General features: G+C 43.6%; 2 protein-coding genes across 8 annotated transcripts in view; both read right to left on the bottom strand.

Annotated features, from left to right (window-relative positions):
* kmt2d (lysine (K)-specific methyltransferase 2D) overlaps positions 1 to 26778 on the bottom strand; it is a 46967-nt gene that overhangs the window by 8512 nt on the left and 11677 nt on the right. The window contains exons 1-43 of one of the 7 annotated variants that reach the window (XM_034876944.1): positions 24241 to 24344; positions 21042 to 21113; positions 20649 to 20756; positions 20331 to 20533; positions 20055 to 20164; positions 19793 to 19955; positions 18985 to 19156; positions 18771 to 18885; positions 18384 to 18562; positions 17974 to 18275; positions 17518 to 17637; positions 16582 to 17408; positions 16325 to 16441; positions 16069 to 16182; positions 15841 to 15945; positions 15557 to 15738; positions 15115 to 15279; positions 14804 to 14913; positions 14604 to 14648; positions 14310 to 14495; positions 14030 to 14200; positions 13808 to 13930; positions 12843 to 12964; positions 12609 to 12744; positions 12418 to 12498; positions 12252 to 12329; positions 11980 to 12138; positions 11751 to 11820; positions 11331 to 11569; positions 11137 to 11210; positions 10737 to 10787; positions 8978 to 10615; positions 8713 to 8889; positions 7781 to 7920; positions 5752 to 7523; positions 5519 to 5642; positions 4167 to 4248; positions 4004 to 4070; positions 3663 to 3895; positions 3129 to 3551; positions 606 to 3095; positions 362 to 511; positions 97 to 261 (exon numbers count right to left, since the gene is read on the bottom strand). In XM_034876944.1, coding sequence (XP_034732835.1) covers positions 97 to 261; positions 362 to 511; positions 606 to 3095; positions 3129 to 3551; positions 3663 to 3895; positions 4004 to 4070; positions 4167 to 4248; positions 5519 to 5642; positions 5752 to 7523; positions 7781 to 7920; positions 8713 to 8889; positions 8978 to 10615; positions 10737 to 10787; positions 11137 to 11210; positions 11331 to 11569; positions 11751 to 11820; positions 11980 to 12138; positions 12252 to 12329; positions 12418 to 12498; positions 12609 to 12744; positions 12843 to 12964; positions 13808 to 13930; positions 14030 to 14200; positions 14310 to 14495; positions 14604 to 14648; positions 14804 to 14913; positions 15115 to 15279; positions 15557 to 15738; positions 15841 to 15945; positions 16069 to 16182; positions 16325 to 16441; positions 16582 to 17408; positions 17518 to 17637; positions 17974 to 18275; positions 18384 to 18562; positions 18771 to 18885; positions 18985 to 19156; positions 19793 to 19955; positions 20055 to 20164; positions 20331 to 20533; positions 20649 to 20756; positions 21042 to 21079 — 12126 coding nt within the window. In that variant the 5' untranslated portion in view covers positions 21080 to 21113; positions 24241 to 24344. The other 6 variants (XM_034876943.1, XM_034876941.1, XM_034876939.1 and 3 more) reach the window with 6 other exon arrangements.
* lmbr1l (limb development membrane protein 1-like) overlaps positions 18010 to 26778 on the bottom strand; it is a 33458-nt gene continuing 24689 nt past the window's right edge. Inside the window, exons 18-19 of the transcript XR_004657314.1 lie at positions 22036 to 22042; positions 18010 to 18022 (exon numbers count right to left, since the gene is read on the bottom strand). The gene's annotated coding sequence lies outside the window, so the exon portion shown is untranslated. The remainder of the gene's footprint in view (positions 18023 to 22035; positions 22043 to 26778) is intronic.

Raw genomic sequence — 26778 nt, 5'->3', positions numbered from 1 at the left:
TAAAAGACAACTTTTTGAAGTAGTATTAATCAACAACCTAATGTTGTCACAGCCTGCAGCAACTAAATATTGGCACATGGTGCAGCATAGTTATACCTTTGTGAGTAACTGAGAATAGTAGTCTGGGATGTTCTCCAGCACTGCATTTCCAAAAGATCCTTTGAGCTGGGCTTTGCCATTGGCTGGGCTGCTTCCAAAAGGAGCAAACCGATCCAAACTGGCAGTGATTGAAGGCTCCATCAGGGGCAACAGAGAGAGACCCTGGAGGGTAAATGTCCGTTAGTCTACATGACAAAGAACCACTCTTCAAAACATCAATGGTAATAACCATTTAGGTAATTCATTGCTGCAATCCTTTTACCTGTTTAAGTTGCTTAATCAGGGCTTCAGCACTTTTCCCGACTTCTTCCTTCTTATTCTTCTTTCGTGCGTTAGGCACTCGGTCTCCAGTTGCCTTATTTGTGCGTTTTGGCTTTTGTGCAGGAGCCTTTTTTGTGATGGACTGTAAATCCTAGAATGGTCAAGAAAAAGAATGAGAGGTCTTTTCCCAACAAATAACAACATGATATGGGAGAAAAGAATGAAAGCTTTTAAGATAAACACACCTCCATATTTCGTGGAGTCCCTTGGAGTTTTTGTTCCAGCATAGCTAGTTTACTGTTGATGTGGCCATTAATCTCGTTGTGGATGCCTTCAGAAGGCCTCTGAGCACCAAGCTGAAGGTTCTTGGTTCTCAGAAGTTTCTGTAGTAGTTGCTGTCCAGTCTCAGATCGAGGACCTTGAGTCCCAGGGTCTCCAGCCATGTTTCCAGCATTAATAAAGCTAGTGTTGTTCCCAGAAGAAATTGCCTCACCCATCATTTCTCGCTTTATAGCCCCAGGATGAGCCTCTGGTGCACCATCACACTGAACCTCTCTTGGTTCCTGTTTAATGTTCTGTAGAGTTATCTTGCATAGTTCCCCTACTCTAGAGCCATGTTGTGTGTGAGAACCATGGGTCTCTGTGACCTGCTGTGACTGTTGCTGAACATTCATGCCTTTCTGTGGACCATTGGGGATAACTGAGGCTGAATGAGAGGTTTCATTGCCTGATGACAGAGCTTCTACTTTCAGTCCTGGACAATCCAGCGGACTTTTGGCTCCAGGGGACCTGAGTGGAGATGCCTTGACATGGCTGTAGGGACTCCCCCTTCCAGCCCTACTGTCAGCTACAGAAGGTGAGGAGACACTGGATGAATGAGGTGAGGCTGGGTGGGCTGGGCTCATGCCAAAGGGACCCCTTGGAGAATATGCATGAGATGGAGAACCCTGCATGCGGGCTGCCGCAGCTGCCAGTAGGGCTTGTTGGTTCTGATTGGGAGTGGGTGGGCGCATCCCCACAGCTTGATTAAATGCGTGCCCGGGAGAGTTGGCTATTGGCTGACGTGGAGATGTTGGCCTAACCATACGGCCCTGGTCCATGGGTGCAGGTGGCACTGGTACCTGGCCTCTCATGATATGTTGCTGCATCATCTCTCCAACTTGTGGCTGTTGTTGCCCAGGAACTACCATCCCCTGTTGCATCTGGGGAGCAATACCAGGTTGTTGGCCCAACATGCCTGATTGTTGCTGAGTGCCCACTGCTCCTGGCTTCCCCATGGCTCCATATGGCATCTGCTGCACAATCTGTGGCATCTGTCCTGGTGGCATGTGAGGCCTCAACTGACTTTGCTGGCCTTGACCCATTGACATCCGCAGCATCTGTCCCTGTTGAAGCTGCCTCTGGGCAATCATGGCCTGAATGTGCTGTATCTGCTGGTTTGGGGGAAGATTGCGGAGCTGAGGATTCTGAGCAATAATAGCCTGAATGTTAATCGGGGCACGGATCTGTCCAGGTGGAACAACAGGCCTCTGTGCCATCAGCCCTTGCTGCTGGGCTCTCATCATGCCCATCATGGCCTGTTGTTTTTGCTGCTGGGCCATGAGGGCTTGTTGTTGTTGTGGACTATGGCCCATCACAACTGACTGTGGCTGGCCCGGATGGTTCTGGACTATGATCTGATGCTGGATGTTGGAATCTTGTGACTGCTGCATGGCATTTTGACCAGCTTGCTGTTGAGCTAAGAAATCAACTGGTTTCCCTTCCTCCTTAACGGTCATCAAAATGGGCTTGTCAACACCGAGGGAACCTTGCCTCTGAAGACTGAGTGGAAGTTGTTGCTGAAGCACACCAGTTTGTTGGTTTCCAGCCAAACCCGTTTGTTGCTCAGGTACAGACTGAGGATTTGATTGTTGCTGCTGGGCCATAAAAACCTGGTTTTGATGATGCTGCTGTTGTAATTGCTGTCGTCCCAAATCAGTTTGATGATCATTTGCAGAGCCTAGTTGGGAAGTCTGATTGGGAGTGGAGGGTCCACCCTGTTGAGGTGGTGTTCTTGAATCCGGGCTGAGGATCCCACCCTCTCTAGGGCCTGCGTTTTGGTTGTCTGTAGCTCCCTGTGGCGTGATACTTCCTGCTGAAGGCGAGGAGCCCATCTGTGGGGTAGAGGGTTGGGAGAGCACTCCCTGCTCTTGGCTGTTTTGACTCATCAACTGCGTTGGTTGTCTTTGCTGTGCCATCTGCTGCTGCTGAAGATGGGCCAAATTTTTTGCAACATTTTGCTGTTGCTGAGATGCAAGCACGCGTTGTGCCAGCATGTTTTGTTGTTGTGGAGTCAATTGGGCATGGGGACCCCTGAGTCCTGGATGACCTGGAGAGCCAATCATTCCCTGCTGACCCATCATCAGCTGAGGCCTCTGTTGCTGTGACGATGCAACTGGCAGGTTCCCCATCATCCCTGGTTGAACTGCCATCATGGCTTGAGCATGGTTAATAGGCTGGCCTCCTACAAGGTTCTGCGGCAGGGGAGCAACAGACTGGACTCCAACCATTCCTTGTGGAACCTGCACCATGCTCTGTGGACTGGCCTGGTTGCCTAGCATTCCATGTTGAGTGTTTACTTGTTGTTGGGCCATCAATGGGTTTCCCATCATACCGGACGGTGGCTGAGCAATTAAACCAGACTGTTTATTTGGGTGTGTCATCGGTTGCTGGCCCATCATCACCTGCTGCTGCTGATGCTGCTTCTGTTGTTGTTGTTGTTGTTGTTGCTGGAGCTTTGCCATCTGGATCCTATGTTGGAGTTGTCTTTCTTGGAGAAGCCTGGGATCTGCACCTTGCATTCCAGGTCCCTGTGGGAAGAATCCTGTTGGAGCCCCAGGAGGACCTGGGGCCCTGACACCACTGGCCCCAAGAGCTGCAGGAAGCTGGGGTTGGGCTCCACCAATAAAGGTCTGCCCTTGGGGCATCCTGACAGGCATTCCACCTTGGGGTATCACACCAGCGTGCTGGCCCATTACTTGTGATCCTTGTTGGCCCATCATCATCTGGCCAGGCATCTTGGAAAACATGTGAGAGGGGGGGCCCTGTGCAGAATGACTTGGCGTAAGAATACCTGAGCTTTGCTGATGCTGCTGCTGCTTACTTCTGTACTCTGCAATGAGATTGGTGTGCTCCTTCTGCTGCTTGCGTACCTAGAGCAGAATCATTATGAACACATATGAATTTGCCGTTATTGCTGACACGTTTTTAAACTTCTCATAAAAAGTTTATTCCGTTGTCCTGATACTTTAAAATCTACACACCTGGTCAAGCTGTTTTTGAATTTTGCTCTGTTCTTCTGTAACCAACTTTAGTTTCTCTGCATCGGCCTCTGCAAACTCCCTGCCGGCTTTCTTAGCCGTGCGTTGCTTAGCACACAGTGCCTTGCGTGATTTGCGGTGAACTCCAATCTGTTCCTCCAAAAATTTCAACTGCATTTGGAGTAATTGCTGGGTGTGAAGAAGCCATTCTTCATACTGGTGCTGTTCTGCATCATCTGGAACATGAGAGGATAATTTAAGGTAACCATGAGAGTATAGCGACAGCAATATAACATTTCCTAATGACTAAATAATTTTTTAACAAATGGATAAGTAGAACATACTGATCATTCCTTGCACAAACTGGGGAGGGTTAGGTCTCGACTGGGTAGGATCACTTGTTTCTTCCTCCTAAACACAAAAACAAAACAACAAACAAAAAAAATCAGCTACATGAGACTTAAAATGAAAATAAATCATTCACCTCTGACGTGCAAGACATCATACCTTTGGCGGTCCAGATGTAAGCTGAGCTGGATCTGTTCCCGGTGCCGATGCCAGCCTCTGAGCAAGCAAAGAAACTTGTTGCCTGGAGAGAAAGCAAAATATATTAGTATAGAGCTGCATACTGAACAATGGTCTTTAAAGGGCATGTTGTTTCCAAATCATTGAGCAAAAAAGTTGCAAATAACCACAATATTGACGGTGTCTTGTGATGATATTAGATAAACATTAGGCCGTTAATCTATGACACTGCTGCACACTAGGTTATACCTTTTGGAGGAGCAGTGGATAACAGTCCTGGGAAAAAAACATGTATAATATCCACTTTTAAATAATTCTTAACATCTGCCCCAGCAAACAGTTGTGCCAGTAACACTGCAAATCCCGTAGAAGAGGTGTTTAGTAAAAAGAATCACCATTCACACAATGAATCACCATTGCCACTGAATCAGTAGCAGTGGAGTTCCGATTCCTGGTGACTGAGAGCATAGTTGTCAGCCATAATTCACAGTATAATATATACATTTTTAAGTATCCCTCATGTTACTATGGTACAAGAGCAAGGTTTCCATCCAAATGTGGAATACATTTTACATCAAAAATATCAGCAAACAAAAATCTGTGTTTGTTTCCATTAGCGCTGCACAATATGAGGAAAATATCTTAATGAGATTTTTTTTTGACTGACATTGTAATTGCCGTTCACAATATTTGAGGGAATGATCATTTTGTAACATTGTCAATAAAAAATCAACAATAAATTGATTATGATGTGATCTTTGCGAGAACCAAACAAAGATTTGTTTATTTTTTTACTCCGTAGGATACAATTATTAGGCTGGGACATCTTTGTAGCACCAAAATACTTAATCAAGAATGGTTTGAAACATTTTGCTGTATATTGTGCCTCCTGCGATTTGGATATTGAACTAGACTAACATCACAATTTTGATAAAACCGCGATTAATTGTGCAGCCCTAGTTTCCATGTGTTAGTTTTATGCTAGTCTTGCATAGCCAGATCTATCTCCACAGCACTGTGTCAGTGGTGGATAATGGTCTGCTATTTCAGCACTTTATCTATTATCATCAGCACACTGAACAAATGTGACAAATAATAGTTATTGTGCCAAAGAACGCTGCTGTTGCAGCACATTGGCACACTAAATTGAGTATGTTGAATGGGTATTCAATATATTATAAAGACACATATTTCGTAGGTTTTTTTTGCAGCCCCTCTGCTGTCATGAGACAGGGTTGTTGTAGTGCTCCAGCATGGCGGAGTTCATCCAAGATAACGAAATAAATTTAAAAAAATCTAACTAATGCATAAATGTTTTACACAACAAAAAATACCTGTTAATGCCAGAGGGAACAGCCATTGGATCCTGGGCCAATACTCTCTTGATACCCTTAAGTGCCACCATCTTTGCCTTGGCAATGGGATCCATGATGTCGTCAGTAGCAAATTTCTCTAAATCTACAATAAAAGAATACAAAAAAGTATGTGGATATAGTATGAAAAGAATACATTACATATAAAATCATCATTATTTAGACTGATGACAAAGAAATGCCGCAGCGCTTACCTTTATCTGGGAAGAAGTTGTTTGCCAGAGGTGGTTTCACCACTGGCTGCGGTGGATGACTGACACCTGTACGGATCCCTGGCTGCCCCATCCTAACCATGGCTTGCTGCTGGGCCATGTTTATGTGAGGTGGAGGTGCCATTCCAGTTCCTATTAGCCTTTGCTGCTGCTGCTGTTGCAACAGGTGTGGAGCACGGTGTACCATCCCTGGTTGAGCAATCATTCCTTGGGGTGGTGGACGATGGTGGTTTGGCAGCATTATCTGTCCAGGTGCCTGTGGACCTGAGAGACCGGGAAAATTAGGTGCCACGCCTGCCTGGTGGAGGGAACTGAGCTGTTGTTGCTGCTGTTGCTGCTTCTGTAGTTCCTTCTTCTCATGCTCCAGCAGATCCTGTATTAGAAGGGGCAGTTCACCATCCAAAGAGCTCTCTACCTTTGCTAAATCTACAGCAGGGGAGTGCTGTCCCCCTACATCAGGCAGCCCCAGCGGATCCTCACCAATATCTGCATGTGGACCAGCTGGAGGAAAAGGCAATTCATCAGCTTGCCCTGGCAGGGGGTACGTAAGTCCCCCTAATCGTACAGAACTAAGTGAAGCTGACTGGTTTTCTGGTTGTGCAGGCTTGGCTGATGGTGTGGTCCCACCAAGAAGCATTGACACCGCTTCTCCTATTTCATCTTTCACCACAGTCTGCCCTGGATGCAGCTGAGTCCGACCTCTGTCCTCTACTTTGACCTTAGAGGGGTCAACCGTTTGTGCAGAGGGTAGCAGGTGGGTAGCAGACCCCCTTGCAGTGGCAGGGGCTGTTAGAGACTTTTGCCCTGGCTCCAGCTTGGCTTTTCCTTCCGCTTGAACAAAGGCAGATCCGGAGGAAGATGAAGGTGCTTCACTTTCTGCTTCCACCAACCGCAACTGGTCTGAGAAGACATCTTTAGGGTCTCCTTGGTCCAGTTCAGGATCGGTATAAGCCAGCAGGTCAAACTCATCACTGTTAAGCAAGTCGTCTAGATGTGGATCATTGGTTTCCAGGTTGTCTAGGTTGCCCAAGTCATCATCTCCTTTGTCGGGGTCCAAGTCTAGAGCCAAATCGTCCTCATCCTCCACACCTCCATCCCCTGGGGCATCCCCAAGCTCCTCAAGGTCCGGCTCTGGGAGTTCCTCACTATTTTCTGCCGTGGCAGTTTGGGACTGAGAGACTAGGCTTGGTTGTGGTTGTCGAAGCTGATGCTGCTCACTGCTAGGAATGTTTGGAGTTGAAGAAGCTGCCTGGGGCTGCAGATGGGGCTGTTGTCTTACTGGGCCTGTTGACTGCTGAGGCAGTAAAACCGATAGTCCACCCTGCTGTAACCCTAGCTGTGAGTTGCTGCCTCCCTCTGTTTGAATGCTACCAGCTTGAGCTATGGGATGTTGTTGAACATAAGGTACTGCCATCTCTTGCTGTGGGACAAAGAGACGTTGTCTGGGCTGGGGTCCACGGGGCATAAACTGAGGTCGTAGGGGTAGCCTCTGTGAGTTGTGTCTCAATTCAATGAATTGTGGTGGGGGTCCTTGACCATGCATGTTCTCTCCTCCATTTCCTGGTATCATTGCATGAGGGTTAGCCATGCCTTCCATACCCTGGATGTTGACAGCAGGGTTAAGATTGGGCCTTAAGCCCATGGCCTCCATGCCAGGCTGGGGGAACCTCCTTGGACCTGGAGCCTGGCCTTGCCATTGAGGAGGGAAGGGTGGACGGGCAAACATGCCCTGAGGTCTGTTGGGCCCTGTTGGCCTGAAGGACAGAAACACACACAAAGAGAAAAATGCAGCGTTTTTTTTCGGATATGTATACAGCTACAAATAATAATAATAATAATAATAATAATAATACCTGTAAAAACAATAACTGTAACCAGTCAAAATGACCAGATGCTGAAATGTCTTGTGTTTGATTATTTAAAACAGTGAAGAAACATTTATCATTGTGTAAGGGAAACCATGTCTTATTATTTCACAAAAAATGTTAATCTACTTCTATGACGTGGTTACCTTAGTGCACTAGGATCCATAATGGCAGGGGTCCCTGCAGGTGGTGGACGAATGAGCTTGTCTTCCATACCTCCAGCAGCCATGGGTATCTTCCCTGAAACAGAAGCCTGAGGTCCAGCAGTAGTTGCAGCAACACGATCCTAAGGAAGTCATAACCGCAGAAGAGGCAAGTGTAACATTCCTTTCATTTGTAATAAATTGTTGCATTTATCCAAAGCTCTTTACAATTTGCTTCTCATTCATCCACACGTCAGTGTTTCCGCTATATACATTCAGCAGCGGACCACCACAACAAAATGGTTGCCGCCGCTCCTTCAACTGTTCAAATTCAGCAGGTAAGCAACAGGAACAGTGACATGACTTCATCACTTGCAAAGTCATTACAACCTAATAAAGAACAAGTGTATAGCAGTTTCTCAGGCAGAGACAAACCGCAACAAACACCTTGGCACAAAAACCGCACTCTCACAGGTATCCTGAAATATGACAGTATTAATGATAATAGTATTATGGACAAGGAATTTTAAATTTGCCGTTTATCAGACCCCAGATGAGACAATAAGCTATTGTTAGTGAACGCTGCAGCCCCTCTGCCTTTGACTCCCCGCTGCAGGACGTGCTGTATTAACGTTAAAACTTTATCCAGGTTAGTGGGGGTGTATAATGCTAAAGAAAAACAAAAAAAACATAGTAATGTTCACTATGCATTTTGTTTTGTTGCCAAACTGTGTGGTAAATGAGTAATGACGTTAAATCACCTTTTTTTCAGGTTACGCAACTGTCTATCTATAGGTTAAGTTAACCAACATTAGCAAATAAGTCCACTGACGGCAACGGTGTTGTACATATTTTGGCACAATGTTGACAAAAGTAGTGGTCATAGTCAGGGAAAATGTGATCTGAGATGCACGTTGCAAAGGTTTGGCTTGTACCTGTGGATAAGGTGGTGGTGCTCTGTGGGCCTTGTCTTGTTGAAAGGCTCCCATCTCTCCTCCAGACCAGCCAGGGGATGCACTGCCAGCAGCAGCAGCAGCTGCAGCCTCCTTTTCTTGTCTAATGGAATTTCTCTGCATTTGTTGTCTGATTAAGAATTCCCTCAGTCTCAGTCGCTAAAAAACAAACAAACATAAGAAGCACTGTTAGAAAATTGCCTAGGAGGTGCATAGCATGACTGTTAACTGTCCAATATGTTGATACCTGTCGGTGCTTCTCTTGCTCAGAAGGGCTAAGGCCTACTATTGCAGGGTCCTGCACTGCTGAAAGATCAGGCATTTCTTGAGTGCCTGGCAAAGCTGATTGAGGAGGTGTGTCTGGAGGGCGGACAGCTAATAGTTCTTGAGATCCAGAAAGAGCGGGCCCCCTGGAGCTGAAGCTGTCTGCCACAATATTCTGCTGAGTTTGTGGCTGTTGTTGTTGTTGAAGATGACCCTGTAACATATGATTCTGCTGTTGGGTTATTTGGAAGCCTCCCGTGCTAGGGCTGCAGCTGAAGGTAGGAGGTGCTGACGGTTTACCAGAGAGAGGATCCCCAATGGAACTGTTAGTGGGATGGGATGGAGGTGGCTGGTTATGATGAGGTGAACTTTTGTAACTTGCAGTTCCCTCTGGGGCAACAGAAGGGGGGCGAGGGGGTTTGTGGATAGTAGAAAAAGGGTCTCTAGATTGTGGCCTTGAAGGTGGCTGAGAACAAGGGTCTGGAGATTGGAAACGGGGGGTAGCAGGAGAATGGACAGAGTAAGCATCGTTGGAGAGGCAACCAGGAGTATGGGGAGACTGAGAGCTGCCCTGTGACTGTGGGCTGGAGGGTACTCTATGGCATAAATCCTGTTGAGCTACAGGGTGTCTCTGGGGTCCAAGAGAACAATTGTCACCGGACTGCGGCCTGGGAGTCAGTGTTGGCTGACTGTGGGGGTCAGAGAAAGGGTGGGAGGGAGACTGCCTGTAGCCTTCAGAATGGTGGCTAGGGGAAGCTCCAGGATGAAGTGCCCCACCTTCCCCTTGGTGTATTCGTGGTGTCATAGGGGCTTTGAATAAACCATCTCCAGACTCCAGCATCCCAGCAGGAGAGCCAGTGGATAGATCAAGTCTTCCAACTGCAGAAGAGCGTGGAGATGATCCACTCATTTCAGCCCTGTACTGCCCTGTGCTTGCAGGTGAGGAAGCTACTGCAGAGGGTGATGGGGATAAACCATACTCTGGCCGTCCCATTCCTTGCTGGGTTCTGTAAGGGTCTCCATAGTGGGTATTTTGGGGTGGCGAGAAAATGGGCGACTCCCCAAGGCCTGCGCCTCTTGAATGAGGACTTTCTGGAGGACCTAGGGACTCCTGAGAGCCTTGCTGTGATTGTGGTAGATGACCCTGTTGCTGCTGCAGCTGTGATCTGAAGTAGTGGTCAACCTGCTGAGCCCGTCTGGGGGTTCCAGGAGTTCCTGGTTGCATGTCAAAGGGGCCAAGACTGGCTGGCCGTCCCTGAGGAGGACCCTGTGGGCCGGAAGTGGAATAACCTGAGGAAGAGGCCTGTAAGGGGCTGGCCCCAGCATGGCAGAAGGGTGTGTTTGGGTGAGAGTGAGAATGGGGAGACTGAGAAGGAAGCATGGCCAAGGGATCTGTCCGGATTTCAGCTGATCCCGGTGTCTTAACAGGTCCATCTGAGAAAAAGACAGAGGATGATCCTGAATCTGGAGGGAAGGGAAATGGGCTTTCCGCAGAGCTGGGCTGGGAAGAGATTGACGTGGAGCCTGAAGGTGGAGGAATCTGGAGGTGTAAACTGGGCCGTTCTGTCTTCACACGCACTCCCTCTGTCTTGACTGGCCTGCACACCTGACTTTCTGCCTGCTGTAGGAAGAAAAGAGGAGAGTACAGAGGAAGCATGAACACACGCGCACCATGACAATGAAGGGTACCAAACCTTTCATACACCTCGACTTTACAAAGAGGATGCGGCTGCTTTAATCACCTTCTGCGCCTTGTTGATCCTCTGAGCTGCGCGGTTATCTTTGGCCTTTTGCTGCAGAAAGGAAATAGATGAAAAATGTTTAGGTTTGATAAACAATTTGTTTTGTTTATTGTAGAAACATTATACATGCATGTAGGCTTAATCTGGATAACGCTAATGACAAATTTCTCAATAGGGTGTTTAGTCATTTTTCACTTGTGGCATTCTGCATAGAAGTGAGGGAACCATATGCCACAGGGACAATTCAAACATAGAATAGCAGGAATTTGGTGACATTGACTACATTTTAGAAATGTGTTACAAGAGAACAGCAGGAAACAATTGTTGAGTTAATATAAATTGATCCTTTATAAAAAAAAATTAAAAAAATTAAAAAATAAAAATAAAATAGAGAACCTACCAGGTATGGAACCTTGTCAGCAGCAGACACCTTCCTCCAGACCTTCATGATTTGCTTACAGCGACTAGCCCAGTCTGTTACAGAAAAACATTTAACATCTGCTCAATATTTAAGAGACATAAACCTTACTTCAAAGAAGCATTAGGTCTTATCATAGCTAGTACATATTAGTATAACATTTCTCTCACACTTACCTGGGTAGTCCTGTTTGAGACTTGGAAAGTTGGTATTGGCATAAAGCACAGGGGAAATGGTTGAGAGTTCTCCCAGTTCCTCATCTTTCTCCCAGCGCTGGAGACTGCGCTGGTTGTAGGACAGCCCATCACCTTCTGCCTCAGTGGGGGTCGGTGGGGAGGAGGGGGTTGCTGGGGTGGAGGGAGTTGCCCAGGGGCTTTCCTCCCCCCCTTCTGGACTGAACAGTCCTCCTCTGTCCCTGTACACCATATGAGATGTTATCGTCTTATATTAAAGAAAGGGCTTATAAGTGTCAACGACATTGGAAAAAATCATGTGTACGCTTTGCACTAAGACCTACATCATGAGATGTTGCAGAGCTACATACTACAGATAGTTGTAAAATAAAATTGCAATAGGCAATTCAGTATTGGTCCTACCGCATATCAAAGAAAGGTGACTGAGAGAGGCCAGGAAAGGCATCCATCATTCCAGCTGAGGGCAGGGACCCTGGAAGAGATTTGCTATGTTTGAATCCCAAGCCAAACTTTACTTTAACTTACTTGCGTACTTAGTACTCGCAAAGACCTCAATTATACAAAAGAAATGGTTTGAACTCCAAAAAGGTTTTAATGAGGTGATCATTTGCAGACATGCCCATCTACACACCTGAGAGGAGAGCTCTCTGTGTCAGAGCGCTACGATTGAGTTCTCCCTTAGTGCCCTCCAAGATGGGCTTCATGCCCCCCAAAGAGCAGCCGTCCGACACTCCCAGAACCTTTCTGAAGAACTGCTCGGAGTCTTGACTCTCCACCCCTTGCGGAAGACCTGTGACGCAAGGACAACAGCATGTAAGGTACAACACTAACATCAGGTATTAAATGTTTCCCTAATTTAATGTTGCATACTGTATAGACCAAAGTATTCTCTCAGGGGACTACCTTCACTTTTTTCTGCATCAGAGTCATGAGGATCAATTGACGCCTGGTCCCTCAGCGATGAGGATGGTACAGAAACCCCTAGAGAAATTATAATTTTAAACTAACCTGAAATTACCTCAAGACTATAATAAGAAACCAGTACCAACACCACCAAACCCACACATACCTGCACCTTCTCCCTGAGGCTGGGGGGTCTCGCCCCCCTCTTGCTTGAGAGGAAAATTATCTTTCATCATACGATCCTCAGCTAGTGAGAGAAGTACAAAGTTTTAAAAAAAAGGTACTAACCTTTTCCACACCCAGTGTCACAAATAATTAGCAGTTTTCATGAATGATAGGTCAAGTGAGTGTTCTTACTGTCTGGGGCAGTAGTTTTGACCACTGCCGGAGCTGGTAATGATGGTCGGACAAGGCATGTGCCTGGCCTCTGCCCTGGGGGTATCATCACAGCTTTCTTACTCAAGTCTATTAGAGTCTTCCCAAAGAAAGCCTCCTGCAGCAAATTACAAATATTTTAGATATTAACACTATGTCCCTGAACACCATGAGTTTAGTAATGTTTAAAGCATGGGGAATAGAGAGACATGAAACCTGGAGATAAGCTGGAAACATGTCCTCAAGTTTGCTCTTCTTCCGTCCCCGACGTTTTTTGGCCTGTTCCTCGCCTTCCACTGGTTTAGGATCCATTATGTTATCTGTGTCAGGGTGAGGTCCTACACATATATAACCATGCAATTCAGTTTCCCAAATTTACAATTATAAATACAAATGTGGCGACGCTACCCCTTCCCTAGGATTAATTTAGGGTGGTTCAGACCCAACACAGCCACATGTTAAAAAAAAATTAACAATACTACTATTACATTTTATTTAAAGGCGTTTCTTGGCACTTAAGGACGGCGTACATTCATACATTAAAGACAGCAACAGCAAAAAAATACTGTACAAAAACAACAGAAATGGCAGAGCAATAGACATTCAAGTGGAATAGGCAGTTTTAAACCTAAGTGTTTTGAGTTATGACTTCAAATGGGGGAATGAATCGTTGCTTTTTCTGAGTTGGGGTAATAATGAGTTCCAGAGATAGGGAGCAGAGCGGCTGAAAGCTCTGCCCCCCCATGGTGGTGAGACGGACGGAGGGGACAGAGAGGTGTATGGAGGAAGAGGATCTGAGGGAGCGGGAGGGAGTGGGATGCTGGATCAGATCAAATTCAAGGGGTTGCATTGGTGGGGGTGTGCTGCTTCAGCGCCTAGGTAGAGCATAAGGCATAATGGCATAGTTAAGCCAGGATGAACTTTTTTTCTGGATGGCCGTGTTTTTTTTGCCCAATACACCTACATTGGCAACCCTGCTGTATCAACACAGTGGGTTTTTTTTCATGCAAGGCTAATGTCTATCTAAAGGATGTCACGTGTTCAAGAACTGGTAATAAGATATACCTAAGTAAAGCACTGAACATCCACTCCATTTAGTCACTACTACTATTCTGAAATTATTTTATCATAACGTTTTAATATGGATGAAATGAAATAAACAGTCTAGTGTTGCCACTAACCTTCGTCAATTGTTCGCTCTATAGGCTGTCCATCTAACGTAGTCTCTCCAGCCAGCTGGGCAAAAAATTCTTTCTTCATCCTTGTGTGACACTTCCTTTGTCGCACCATGAAACCTCCAATTCCTAGTACAATTTGTAAATAAATATTTGTTAATATTTTGTGGATGCTCAGACAACTTTGTAGATGTTACAAGTTGTTTTGTAAAATTCTGGGTAGCTTACCAGGCCTGTAAGGCTTCCGTTTTCTTTTTTTGCTATCCTCTGTCTCCTCTGCTCCTCCTTTGAGACCATCGCAGTCAGCCATGCCCTCAGTTCCTCCCTCTGCACCACCTTCTTTGTCAGGGCTCCCTGGGTTCTCCATCTTGGATTCACATTCCATGGGCTCCCCACAGCCTAGATATTCAAAACAACATTGAATAGGCACAGAGTCTTACATCAACAAGGAGCAAGACACCTCAGAAATTTGTTAATACACCACTGGATAAACGGAATTTATGCAAACCTTTTCCATCCTCCCCTTCTTCAACCTCCCTCAGATCCATTCCATCAGGACCTCCTTCACAACACAAAGTGCCAAGACGGGAGCGACGCTGCCGTCTCTTGTGCAGGGGAGACATGGAGATGCTGCGAAGCAGGGACATACCCGACTCCGTCAACCACACCCCCTCCAACCGGTAGAACTGAGGTTCTGCAAAGTGACATTTGTAAATATAAATGACTTACAGAAAAAAAAAAAAAGATGACCATGCATTATGTGCTTGTCATAACAAACATGAAAAAGCAAAAATACACTAACCTGGATCTTTGATCTTTATTGATGCCATAATGGCTGACTCTACTACTGTGAACAAAGCCAAAAAACAGGTAGAGAAAGCAAAATAAAATCATTTCATCAGTTAATATGACAACATCCTGTGTTTTTTTTGTTTTGTTTTTTAAACTATAGTCTTCTGTGTCTTCTATAGTCTTTTAAAATAGTGTCATTCTGGGACTTACCCACAGGTTTTGGAACATATGCAGTGCAGGATGTGCATGCAAAGCCCTCATCAGAAGCTTGTTCCACCTCATCTTCTGTATACAGACTCTCACAGACAGCATGGACCCATCTGCACAGGCGCACAGAAACAAATTGATACACATACTTATAACAAATCATAGAGCAAATCAAAGATGTTATAGAATAATTCATAAAATGAAAAATACATGAGGAACCTATTCCCTGCTTGTCTTCATTAACTGCAGTCTCATGAATACCTCAGTTTCTGTGTCTGGTGTGTGCATGTACAGTACTGATGAGCAGCACCTACCGATCGCAGTACTGACACTGCAGCAGCAGCTCCTCCTCCATGAAGTTCTCTCTGCATACTGGACAAGTGACGAGGCTGGCACAGGGGCCACAGTGGGTATAGTTGTTCTGCCACTCACAGTGGAAACCCGGGGAGTTAGAACCACACTGCACACAGCACACACACCTGCACAGAAGCAGTGAAGCACTCTGTCACAAATAAACAGTAAAGATGCAAGATAAAAAAAAAAAAAAAATACAGATGCCAACTTGAGTGGTGCAAAAAATGTTCTGCTGCTACAGAAGCAAGAGGCAGAGGGATGGGCTTCTGAATTGCTAATGCAGGGCTGAGGCATGAGTGTTTTACATAATATGCAAATTGGCATGTATTAATTTCCATTTGACCCTATTCATAGCTGCTAGGCTGAATGAAGTACTGTGCTCTTAGTTTACATTTTCTTTACCATTTGCACTTCCAACCACCCTTGGGAACATTGTGCAGGGGCGGGTCCAAGCAGTAGGTGTGATAGCTGACATCACAGTCATCACAAAGCAGCAGACGGGACGGGTCTGAAGCCTTTCCACACATCTCACACACAATACATTCCAAACAGCGCCAACCCTTACGGAGCATCGTCTTGGTGATCTACAAAAGATATCAGGTTTAATCTAATTTTTTCTTCTCTTTTTTTAAACACAGTGGTGAATAAAAAAAAAAGGATCACAATCAAAAGGTAAGAAAGCTTACTTTGCTGTTCACACAGTAAGGATGGTAACACTGGGCACACTGAGCACATGCCAACAACTGCCCCTCCGCACCTTTTCCAAAACTGCCACACACAACACACATATCCTAAAACAAAGGAGAAAAAGTGAGACAAAAAAATAAGACAAGAAACAAGGAGTATTTGTGTGCATTTTAAAGTGGAAACTGAGGTTGTACCTTAAAGTAATTCAAAATGTCAAAGAGCTGTACCTGGAGCAGGACAAATTTATCTGTGTTCGAGAAAAGAACTACTGTGTTCTGCATGGTGTCATCTTCCTCATCTTCTTCCTCCTTACTTAGTCCAGTGTCTGTGGCCATGCTTAGCTGTGAACAAGGGGATAAACAGTTACAAACATTGTGGCAAAATATGTCATGAAATGACAAATTATGAAGAGTAATTATGATTGCATAACAAAAGTGAAAGAATATCAAAGAACATCTGTATGGGGTGTCAAACACAGCTCACCAAGAAAGCATCAATGCAGGAGGCCATGGCTTTGAGGCGTGACCTCCCACCACGCCCTCTACCTCCACCACCACCCCCTCGAGGTCTACGCTTCCCAGGAAAACTATTGCTCCGCCCCTACAAGTCGAGGATAAACCATTTAAATGACAAGTTGTGTTGTGACAACGACATCATAAACAAGAGTCAAAGCAAAATGTCAGCTGTTCAAGCAAAATACACTTAATATACATAGACCAACTTGTACATGGTGACTTCACCTGTTTGACTCGTGAGCGACCTGGGGATCCTCTGCGTTTTGCCTTCTCTCTGTCGCTTCTGAAGGGTTCAAAGGGAAGCGAGTCATCAGTCTCAGTGAGCAGGTTATCGGTGTGTGAGCGCCCAGCAGGTACAAGGCCAAACTCCATGGAGAGCTGCGGATCTGCTTCTCCTGGAGAGCCCAGAAAGCCACTGCTGCTCTCATCGCCATGGCTTATATTGGACATCTCATCCAGCAGTAATTCCCGCTTAACGTCATGCTCTTGCAGTTCCTGCTTTATGTCCTCATTGAGTCCTCCTCCTTTCATTTGCTCATCATACTCTTCTTCATCATCCTCCTCCTCCTCCTCCTCCTCCTCCTCCTCCTCCTCAGAGTGAGGTAGTAACCTCCCCTCCATTTCCATAGAAGAGAGGGCCTCTTGTGTGTCTACAGATAAAGAAAGAGGAGAAGGAGACTGGGGGTCCTGGCATGAACTTCTTTCCTGCCGATTATCCAAGGGCAAATGCTCCGTTGTGTCCATAAAGGGAGGACAAGCTGGTAACTTCTGTGGATCCTTATTGAACAGTTCTGTGCCATCAGAGCCATTGTTCAATGGTTCTGGTGATACTTCTTGTTCCACTGAGGAAGTGGCCTCCTGCTTCTCCTCCTCCTCCATACTTTCAGGCCCCTGCTGTGACACTGGTGTTGGTTCTGCTTTAGGGTTCTCAGACTGTGTCTCCGCTGTGTGTTCCAGGGAAGGGGTTGCTTGAGTCACCTGGGTGACTGCCTTTTCTGCTCTCTCTTCATCAACAGGTAGACAGGAGGCTCTCTGTTCTTCTGTTTCACATTCTACATATAATATAAAGGAATGTGTGGTTATTAGTGTAAACATTTATAAACCTATCATTAGTTACGGCACATCATCATACAAATATGTCTAAAATGTGTTCCAAGTTACCTGTGGACTCAAGTGGAGCAGCTGGCGCCTCAGAAGTATGTTTTTCTGTTGATACCGGCAGCTCATCCTCCATGATTTTCTCTCCAAAGTCTGTTGTTTTAACAACTGCAGACTCCACCCCTAAAGTCAAAAGTAGTTCACTTTCAGAGGCACATCTCAGACATAAATTACATTTATTTAGCTGACGTCTTATCCAAAGCACTTACAATAAGTGCATTCAACCATGAGGATACAAACCAAAAATTGCAAGAATCATGCAAGTACATCAACTTCAAATATGCTGATCGACTTCAAGTGCTACATTTAGAACCTAGATAGAGAAAGAGTTGTTTTTTGTTTTTGATGGGCCACAGTCCAGTCAACATAAACAAGTGGCATTATTTTACTAGTCCAATAAAACATATGACTGGCATGTCTCGCAAGCTTTGTATTGTGTTTGGTCCGACTCAGACTTACCCAAGTCCATGGGTGTCTCTTTGTCAGTTGTGGCCTCAGCCTGACCCATCTCTGATGTGCTTTTCTGTCCTGTTGTCACCTCTGATAAGTCGGTTTGCGCTTCTGTCAACATGTCTGCGTTTGTTTGGATTGTCATCTCCATCAAATCCACGTGTCCTTCAGTCTCCTCAGATGCCTCTCTCGTTTGTATCTCTGCTATGCAAGGTTGGGTGACAGGCTGCTGCTGATCCTCCTTGCAAAGCCTGCAAATGCTCTTGGTTTCTGGATGCTCCCCCAGTAAAGCACACTCACTGTGCACACACCTAAGACAATATAGAGATCATCAAGAAATATATGACAATAGAGTAACAAATCCCACACATGATAGCTACCGCAAAAGAATTGCTATTGCACTTCTCCATCAAACTAACCTGTGGCATATGCTGCAACACTGCAGAGGGACAGAAGGGTTGGCAGCTTTGCTGCACACGCCACACATAGAGCTGCGATTACGCTGGCAGGCTTCACACACAGAGTAGTTGTCAAACCACTGGGCCGAACCTGGAAGCACCAGTCCACGGACACCACACTCTGTACATACACGACACCTCTGACAACATACAGACAATGGGGGTTAAATGTAAACCAAATGAACAAAGAAGCATATGAAAAAGCTCTCTTTTAAATATCATGATACCTAAAAACTTTTTTTTGACAGGAAGATTCAGTTTCAAAAAATTAGGTGAACTTGCTCTCAAAATAAGTTTCTGGGGTAAGGGCATCTCTTTGTACTGAGGTGAAAGACAAATGTGACTTACTCTGCATTTCCATGGGTCAGAGGGAAGAGAATCCATGGCTGGCTGGAGACAGAAGGTATGGTAGCCTTTATCACAGGCATCGCATACTAACATTTTGGAGTCTTCTCCAGGTTGTCTAAGAAATTAAAAGAATAAAGACATTACTCTTAAAAAAAGGAAATAAAAGCATAGGTACTACATTTGATTCACTAGTATAGGGTGCACTTTGACTCACCTGCAAGTCTGGCACACTTTACACTCTGGACACTGCCATCCTGCCCGCTGAATGGGTGTGGCGCCAATCTCCAGACAGGCTGCATGATAATGTTGGCCACAACCCGTACAGAACAGCAAGTCTATGAGCTCCCCGGCTGAGTCACACACTGCACACCAAGCCTCCTCACCAGCTATAAATCAAATAAATCATATATGTAAATTATATATATATATATATATATATATGCTTGCGTGCGTGTGTGTGCGTGTGTGTGTTTTCCCCAAGGTAGGTAGCCGGTTGCCACTTTTTAAAGATGCCTGATGCTTTGTTAAGCAAAGTAAGTATTTAAGGTTGAAAATGTTTCAACTTTTTAAAGAATATTAGGGATACTCATTTCTTCAGAACAGCCGACCTTTGTTAACGTATCAATAACCAACAAGCAGGAACCTGTATGGGAGCCTCTGACATCCATTCTGTGTACCAGTTGCACAGCCACAATGTTGCGTGCATTGTCGTGGACACATGCAGCCGTTTTCCTGGAACCGCTTGCAGGTCCGTGCAAATGACACAACTCTTCAATTTCTGTGGACAGTATGTTTAAGCCTGTCTGCACCACATGCACCTGTGAGGTTGTCAGCTGTGTCTGCTTGGCATAATATGTGTATAAAACAGCTGATTTAACATTTAAAAAAATGTACAGTCCATAGTCCATAAATTAAAAATTAGTACAGAGCACACAAGTTTTCTGAGTGTATAGAGCAAGCCTTACTGTGAACATGTTTAAGTAATGACATCACAATTTTGACAAAGAGTTGGGTTGTCTTACCCAACTCTTCTGCCTTGTCTATGTGCTCGGGACAGAGGAGGACCAACTGCTTCATGGACTGGAAGGATCCGCTGGCTGCCGAGCAGGGGAAGTGGTAGAACCGTGAGCAGCCCTCAGCATGGCATCGAATGGTTGCCCCCAGCCTTTTGCAGTATTCGCAAAGCTGGAACAAACCAATTGTAACAAGTAAGATTTAGTGAAGGAAGCTTGTTAATCCTTTTTTTGTTACCTGATGCCATCTGATCCAAGTCTATGGACTTACCCGCTGTGTCCCTGAGATAACGGCCTTATCCACATTCTCCAGCTCCTCATTTTCCATCCGCCTTACTCCCTCCGACCACACCGCACACCAGTAATGAACCAAACAACCCCCTGTTCAATATAAAGCACAGCGTCAGTAAAAATGTCTCATCAAACTTCAATTTTACATCTGTGTGCTATATTTCTAAAGGGATGGAACCTATGATATATTAAATTTATAAAAGCAAGTATTTACTGTACACAACAAAATATAATAGCATGATATTTTGAGTTCAACCTGAGTCCTCAAAGAGAGACTCCAGACAGGGGGAATCGGAAAATCCAATGGAAGACAGGTCATCATTTCCGGGCTGTGGCAGTTGTGAAGCTGATGGCTTGAGGGTCAGCCGCTCAGAAGATGGCCCAAAGCGTCTCAGTTCCCTCTGTCCATGCAGGCTCCGCTCCACGCAGTTACAAAGTGCACAAGCTTGAATGCTCTCTCTGTAAAGTAAGAAACAAAAATGTTCAAAACAACAACCCCTACAATGAGCAGCTTCTTAGGATAAAGACCACAACAGTGTGGACAAAATAATTCATGATCGGAAGAATAACTTACAAAGGAGTGCTGGACGAGGCTGCAGTAGCACCAGACACGTCCTCAGCAGCAGAAAGGGCTTTGGACTCAGAGGAGACAAGCTGCTTTGAAGGGGCGTTGTCATCAGCTTAAAAAAAAGAAGGAGAAAAAAAAACGTACTTTATACAATGGGAATAAATGGCTTTCAACAAATCCATATTAATTTACCTGCTATAAATCCCCCCTAATACATTAAGTTTCCAAACAAAAAAAATATTTTGGTATCAACAATGTGCATTTATCTTTCAGAGCAAAGGCACATTGTGATAGTATTTATCTTCCTGCAGAACACTTTATATTTATAATGGATTATATTATTATTATTATTATTATTATTATACTGCTTCTTTAAAGAACATATCACCTGTTGGTTCAGAGTCATTTTCTTCGCAGTTTGATTTCTGCTCGTCCATCCCCCGTATTGATTTTGACCTCCTTGACAGAGATCTGCAATTTTAAAACATAAGTAGATTCAACATGTAAATGTTAATCAAAAGCAACTGTTAAGTAATCATTAAAACTACAGCGCAGCAGTCCAGTGAAATAGCCTGCCAACACATCTGAAACTGAGTGTTTCACTAAGCTCGTTTAAAATGGCCTTAAATTAATTTTCCTGTTGTGATGAAGAAAGAAAGACGCTGCCAAGCCGCAGGCTATTATTTGTTGATTGCATTTTCTGCACATGTCTTGATTGTTGCTCTCTGATATTTTGGCATGACATGTGTTTTACTAGTGTTGTTGTTGTAATTTTGTCTATGTATTAATGCAGTGAAGTTTTATATCTGGTTGTTTCTTTAATCAAATTAAAAAAAATAGTTTGCAAACAACCTTAGCAACTGCATCTGATAAATAGATATGCTATTAACACTAGGTATGTTTTCACAGCGTAATGAATGGAGAAAATAGATCTGGTAATGATATGAAAAAATACTAAATGCATAAGACTTAAGTTTTCCTCCCATGGAAAACGAACAGCTAAGTGGGCCTTGACTGCCAAAACAGAAAATGCCATTTTCATCAGCCAACATGTTTATCTTAATGAAAAAGTAATCCCCAAAATGCATATTCTGCTACAAAACTACACACGCGCCTCCCTTTCCACCCATAAGCACTTTTCTTATAGACTTACACAAGACTTACTACCGACAATGCAACAAATTAAACATGGCTGTAATGTCCTTACTTTAGAGGATTTCCGTGTGATCATTTGACCAACGTTAGCACTAATGCAATCGAGCTTCCTCGCAAACTCATGAAAATAGCGCGAGGGTTACATCGATCGGAAAGTACTTCAATAATTCAAGTTATCATTTACCAGGCAATGCATAATCCAAACCGGTTAAATTGCTGCGTGAAAAACGCACAAAACGATCAAACTAAAATGGTGTTTTCCCAAATAAAACAACCATAAATCGGGATACACAAAGAAAACACAACTTCCGTATGTAGAACTTCCTGTTGCAACGGAGATCCTTTCGTGCAGAACCTTTGTCGCTCGCATCATAGTTCCGTTGTAACATTCACACCATTAACAAAAATACTCTACAACAAACAATGCAGGACTGGACGGGCTCACCATTTTATTCATCCACACAGATAATAGAAAGAAGTCATGCGTGTAACGTTTAAAGGCCAAATCAACGACGACACTTTAAAAAGGATTCGATCGGCTTCAATTCGTATGGTATATTTGACTTAACGTTATGGTATATCACAGCCTCACCAATGTTAATATATAATCGTAAATCTCTAAATGTCAGAACACAATAGACACGACAAACCCATGTGTTGCTGTAACGTTAGGTGCTGATCTAATGGGCTCAAAAGACAATTCATGTGACGTGGCTTTGACATAAAGATACAGCTTATAGTCTCGCTATGTTTCTTCAGTTGCAAAACAAACACTATCATCGTCTTACTCCGAAAATCCTCCTTTGAGCTAACGTTATCACGCACATTGGGACGGGTGCGCAATCACTAATTAGGATCAGAACGCAAACCAATTACAATGTATAGGCGTATTTGTCAAAATGAAGTGTTTTGAAAGCCTGCCCTTTTAGTACTTTAACGTTACAGCTAAAAGACCCAAAATAAAAGGCAACATAACTGCACTGTTAACCTAACTTACACAATGCATGGCGGCCTATTAAAACGGCGGAACTGAGCTGATGGCCAAAATAAATTTCTCTATGAAGTGTTGATTTTAAATCTTCGTAACAAACGTATTTGGTGGCATCAACACTTGAAACGCACTCTCTTCTAGACAAAAAACTAACGTGAAATCCAAGTTTCACAATACCTAACTGGTGCTATGTTACAGTTAATGAGGATACTAAATAGGCTTTGTCTTGAAAATGAAGTTGACAATGTCCAGAGCCAAAGTGATGACATGATGGCTAAGTTAACGTTAAAATTGTTAACGCTACAAATTATCTTTCACGGTTAAAGCATTTGATCTTATTTGGTAGTGTTAGCCTATATAAGCTGCTATTTTTTGCAGTGCCACGGTAAAAGCTACTGAGATTTTATAGTTGGTTAATTGCTAAGCTAAGCAGTATTCCTCAATGTAAACACGGACTTCAGAGGGTTGGTTCTGACCAGCAAATAGCCTTGTCCGTGTCACTGACGACAAGCTGAAACTGAAAAAGCTAATAACTACCAATGGTGACGTAGCAACAAAGTGTTCCGAAGAGGCAAAACTACGAAAAATATACCCAATACCATTCGCAGGCACGTGTACTTCGAAATTCTCAACCGGCTACTCTTTGGATCACACCTCGGACACAGCCAACGTAACACATATTTCAACCTAAAGTTAGCACCCAGGTAACAATGCTAGTTCTCCAGCAAGTAGGCAACCCCATTTGGTCGAAGCTAACAGCTAAATGTAACAGATAGCAGCGCTAACATTACCCGGTCTAAGGTCAGGGTTGATGTGTCTTTAGTTAGGTAGCTACGTCTGTTGCAAGAAGTTCAAAGAGGCCATAATAAAAACCGCTCACCTCACAAAAACAATATCGTCTCCTCATACATCAGCAAAATCCAAACAGCCACACAGCTTCCCAAAATGCTGATGGTCGCTTCATTTTGTGTACCAGACTAACGCTGCGGCTAGCCGGCTGGAGGGAGAGTGGGGGAAGTGCACAGCGGCGGAAGGCAGGCTGTGAGGTGGTGCTAGCTAGCTTCTTAACTGGATGGATAATGCTATGGTTAGCTAGCTAACCAGCAAGTTGAGCTTTGTGTCGAGTGCTCGTATACGGCCGGGGAACTATTTGCTAGCTAAGCACCAAGACAAGTCTTCAACCAGTCCCGAAAAAGGCTCGCCGGCATAATGCTGTAACTAAATCCCAAAACTACCCATCTATCTGTCTCCTTGCTTGTGGATTTAGCTCCACGAGAGTAACGTTAGCTAGTTTCTGCTCTGTTCTGGAATCTTGCTCTCGAGGTCGTTAAAGCTACTGCAACTTTGCACAAAATAGTGCATCCGAAAACTACAGCCCCAAACTTTGTTGACATGAGAATTAATGTATTTTTTCTTTTAGTTAAAGTCCACTGCAAACATTCATCTACCTACATTTGCAGCTCAACTTTGCATGGGTACCCTTGTATGGGTCACTAGCATCGCTTCACTTCGCTAAATTGCGTTGCGTCTGCACACGGCTGTTCTGCCAAGTGGCTAGCGGTGCTAGCTAATAACAACTACGTCAAAACATTAATTGATGCAAAATAACGAGTTAGAACTGTGTTTTTGTTACTAAATACCAGCAAAAGTGCACCGTTACAGCTTTGGTTTAGCAATGGACAACTCTGCGTTAGAATGATTTAGCATAATTTATAGCACACGATTTTAATATGGAGAACGCGGACCACTAAAATATGGTGGCTATAGATTTAAGGTCATTCGATTTTCGTATCCTGGGAAGCCATTTTTCATTAGATTGAAGAACCAAAGCTACTTTGACTTTGCAATACGAATACATGCATTGGTTTTGATAATTGATTAGCCGTGATGTAATTGAGTTTGATTAGGCTATATTTTTCTTTTGCAATTAACATAACAAACGTGTACTGCGTGGACTCATCTTTGTTGCTTTTTGCCTGTGTTATTGTACTCTCCCACTGTTACTGCATACTGCTATGCATTGCGCCTTTGGCTGGAATGACTGATAGCAATTGGGAAGAAGCACTTGAAACTGCCATAATCTGAACTAAACAACGACCAAGTTGTTTCATTAGGTTCATTGATAATGAGCCTGGTGTTTTGTGGCCATTGTTTTGTTTATAGGCCAGGCATGAAGGCTAATTCCATGTAGGTGGTTTTTGAAATTTTGTATCAAGCAACATGTGAATGAATATTCAAAATAAAATGATTTTATAAACAATATAATAATATATTGTGTTAGAAAGGTTGACGACATGTGCAGTCTTTTTATTTTACATCTACAGCCTTAATTATCATCTTACAGTGAATCAGCTGCAGTGTCAGACTTTGGAAAGTTTCCATTTTTAAATTATCAATAAGTATGTGTACAGATTTAGATGTATTAGGTGGTAATCTAAATCCATCTTTAACTAAAATAGGGAGCAATCATAATGTATTGTGGGTAAACAAAATGCAGATCATAATGTTTGGGAATGAGAGGTGGGCCTTATTTATTGTTAGGTTGCCTTATCAATGTTACAATATCACAGTGGCTTGATTTATACCTATGGGCGTGGGTGACTCAGTAAGGATAGGTTAAAAAAAGTTGTTTAAAATTTAATTCTTAAATGTTAGTTTTAAGTTAAACTACTTCTGACAATGGCATGTTAAGATCTTAAAGCTTTGCATATAGCAATTTCTTAACGAACAGAAGGACCAAAAGTCCTTTTAGATGCATGCTTTTAAAGCTTATTTTCTTCTTATTTCCAGAAAGTCTGGCACAGTACAAAATTTAGGTGACAATAAAGTATTTTGTTCAGTTCTTGTTAATGCTATAGTTTTTAAATTAAGACACCAACCTCCATGTGCCTAGGGAGTACACACAGTACAGCTTGGATGTCATTGGAATGATCCTCTGAATTTACACAAAATTAGGTTGGGTAACAGTCTGTTCCATTGAGGTCACAGGTTTAATCCACATCCGCTATCTTCTGTCATGCCCTGGAGCAAAAACTGTAGTAAATAGCTTACTTTGGCTATAACTCAACACTTATATACGTAACTGTATAGAAGAGCATCTGCTTAATGTTTCAAATGTAAAGTTAAAGTTAGTGTTCACACATGAATGCCTTAGAATACATTGTGTGCTTTGTAAGCAGTAAACAAGCACCTGCTGCAGGCTGGTGATCTGCAGCTGACCCGGCACTGTGAAACCTCTCTGGTAATGCATACTGTATGTGCAGAGACATCCAGAGGGCTTAGGTGAGACTTCTGAAAAGAAAAACACGCTCAAATAATCTGGATTTAAGCCTCAATTTTTCACATGATGTTGGCAAAGAGTCCAATAATTATTCCTCGAAATTATCATGAGCTTTGCGTTCACAAAACATAAAATAGTAGACAGCGGTAATAATGAAATCAGATGAGAAAATCAAAGACTGCATTTTGGAATCATGACTGTTTGACTTAGCAGCACCCTTTAAATGCTGGTATAGAATAAAAGTGGTTCATATTGGTAATTTTATTAAACAATTAATAGATTATGGGCTGTTAAACTGACTGAATCAGCTGATACATTTTAATTGCCACTCATTGTCTAGGTTTCAATTGCATATGGAGTCAGAACTTCTATTGTCTGCGATACAGGAAAAACTTGACCCAATGTGGGAGGACAATTCTATGATGTTTGGTAAGATTTTTTTAAGGGATTCAATTATTTTTTCCAAATCTCCACTGATGCATCTTTAACTTTAATTTCTCATTATATTATCATTTAAAAAAAGTCATAATTATTTAAGCGTGATGACACTGGTCTGTATATTTTGATCATAAAATGTGTGCTTCTCATTGCCTGAATGTGTGTTTTGCAGGTTTTATTTTTGAAAATAGGTTATTACTGGTCCCACTGACAGGATTAGTTAACTCCCCATTCAGCTTTAGCAAGATTAGATTAGATTTGGGGGGGGGGGG

The sequence above is a fragment of the Etheostoma cragini genome, chromosome 7 (assembly GCF_013103735.1).
Source record: "Etheostoma cragini isolate CJK2018 chromosome 7, CSU_Ecrag_1.0, whole genome shotgun sequence".
Taxonomy (NCBI): domain Eukaryota; kingdom Metazoa; phylum Chordata; class Actinopteri; order Perciformes; family Percidae; genus Etheostoma; species Etheostoma cragini.
The sequence above is the reverse complement of the archived record's forward strand: the minus strand, read 5'-3'. Positions and strand labels throughout refer to the sequence as shown.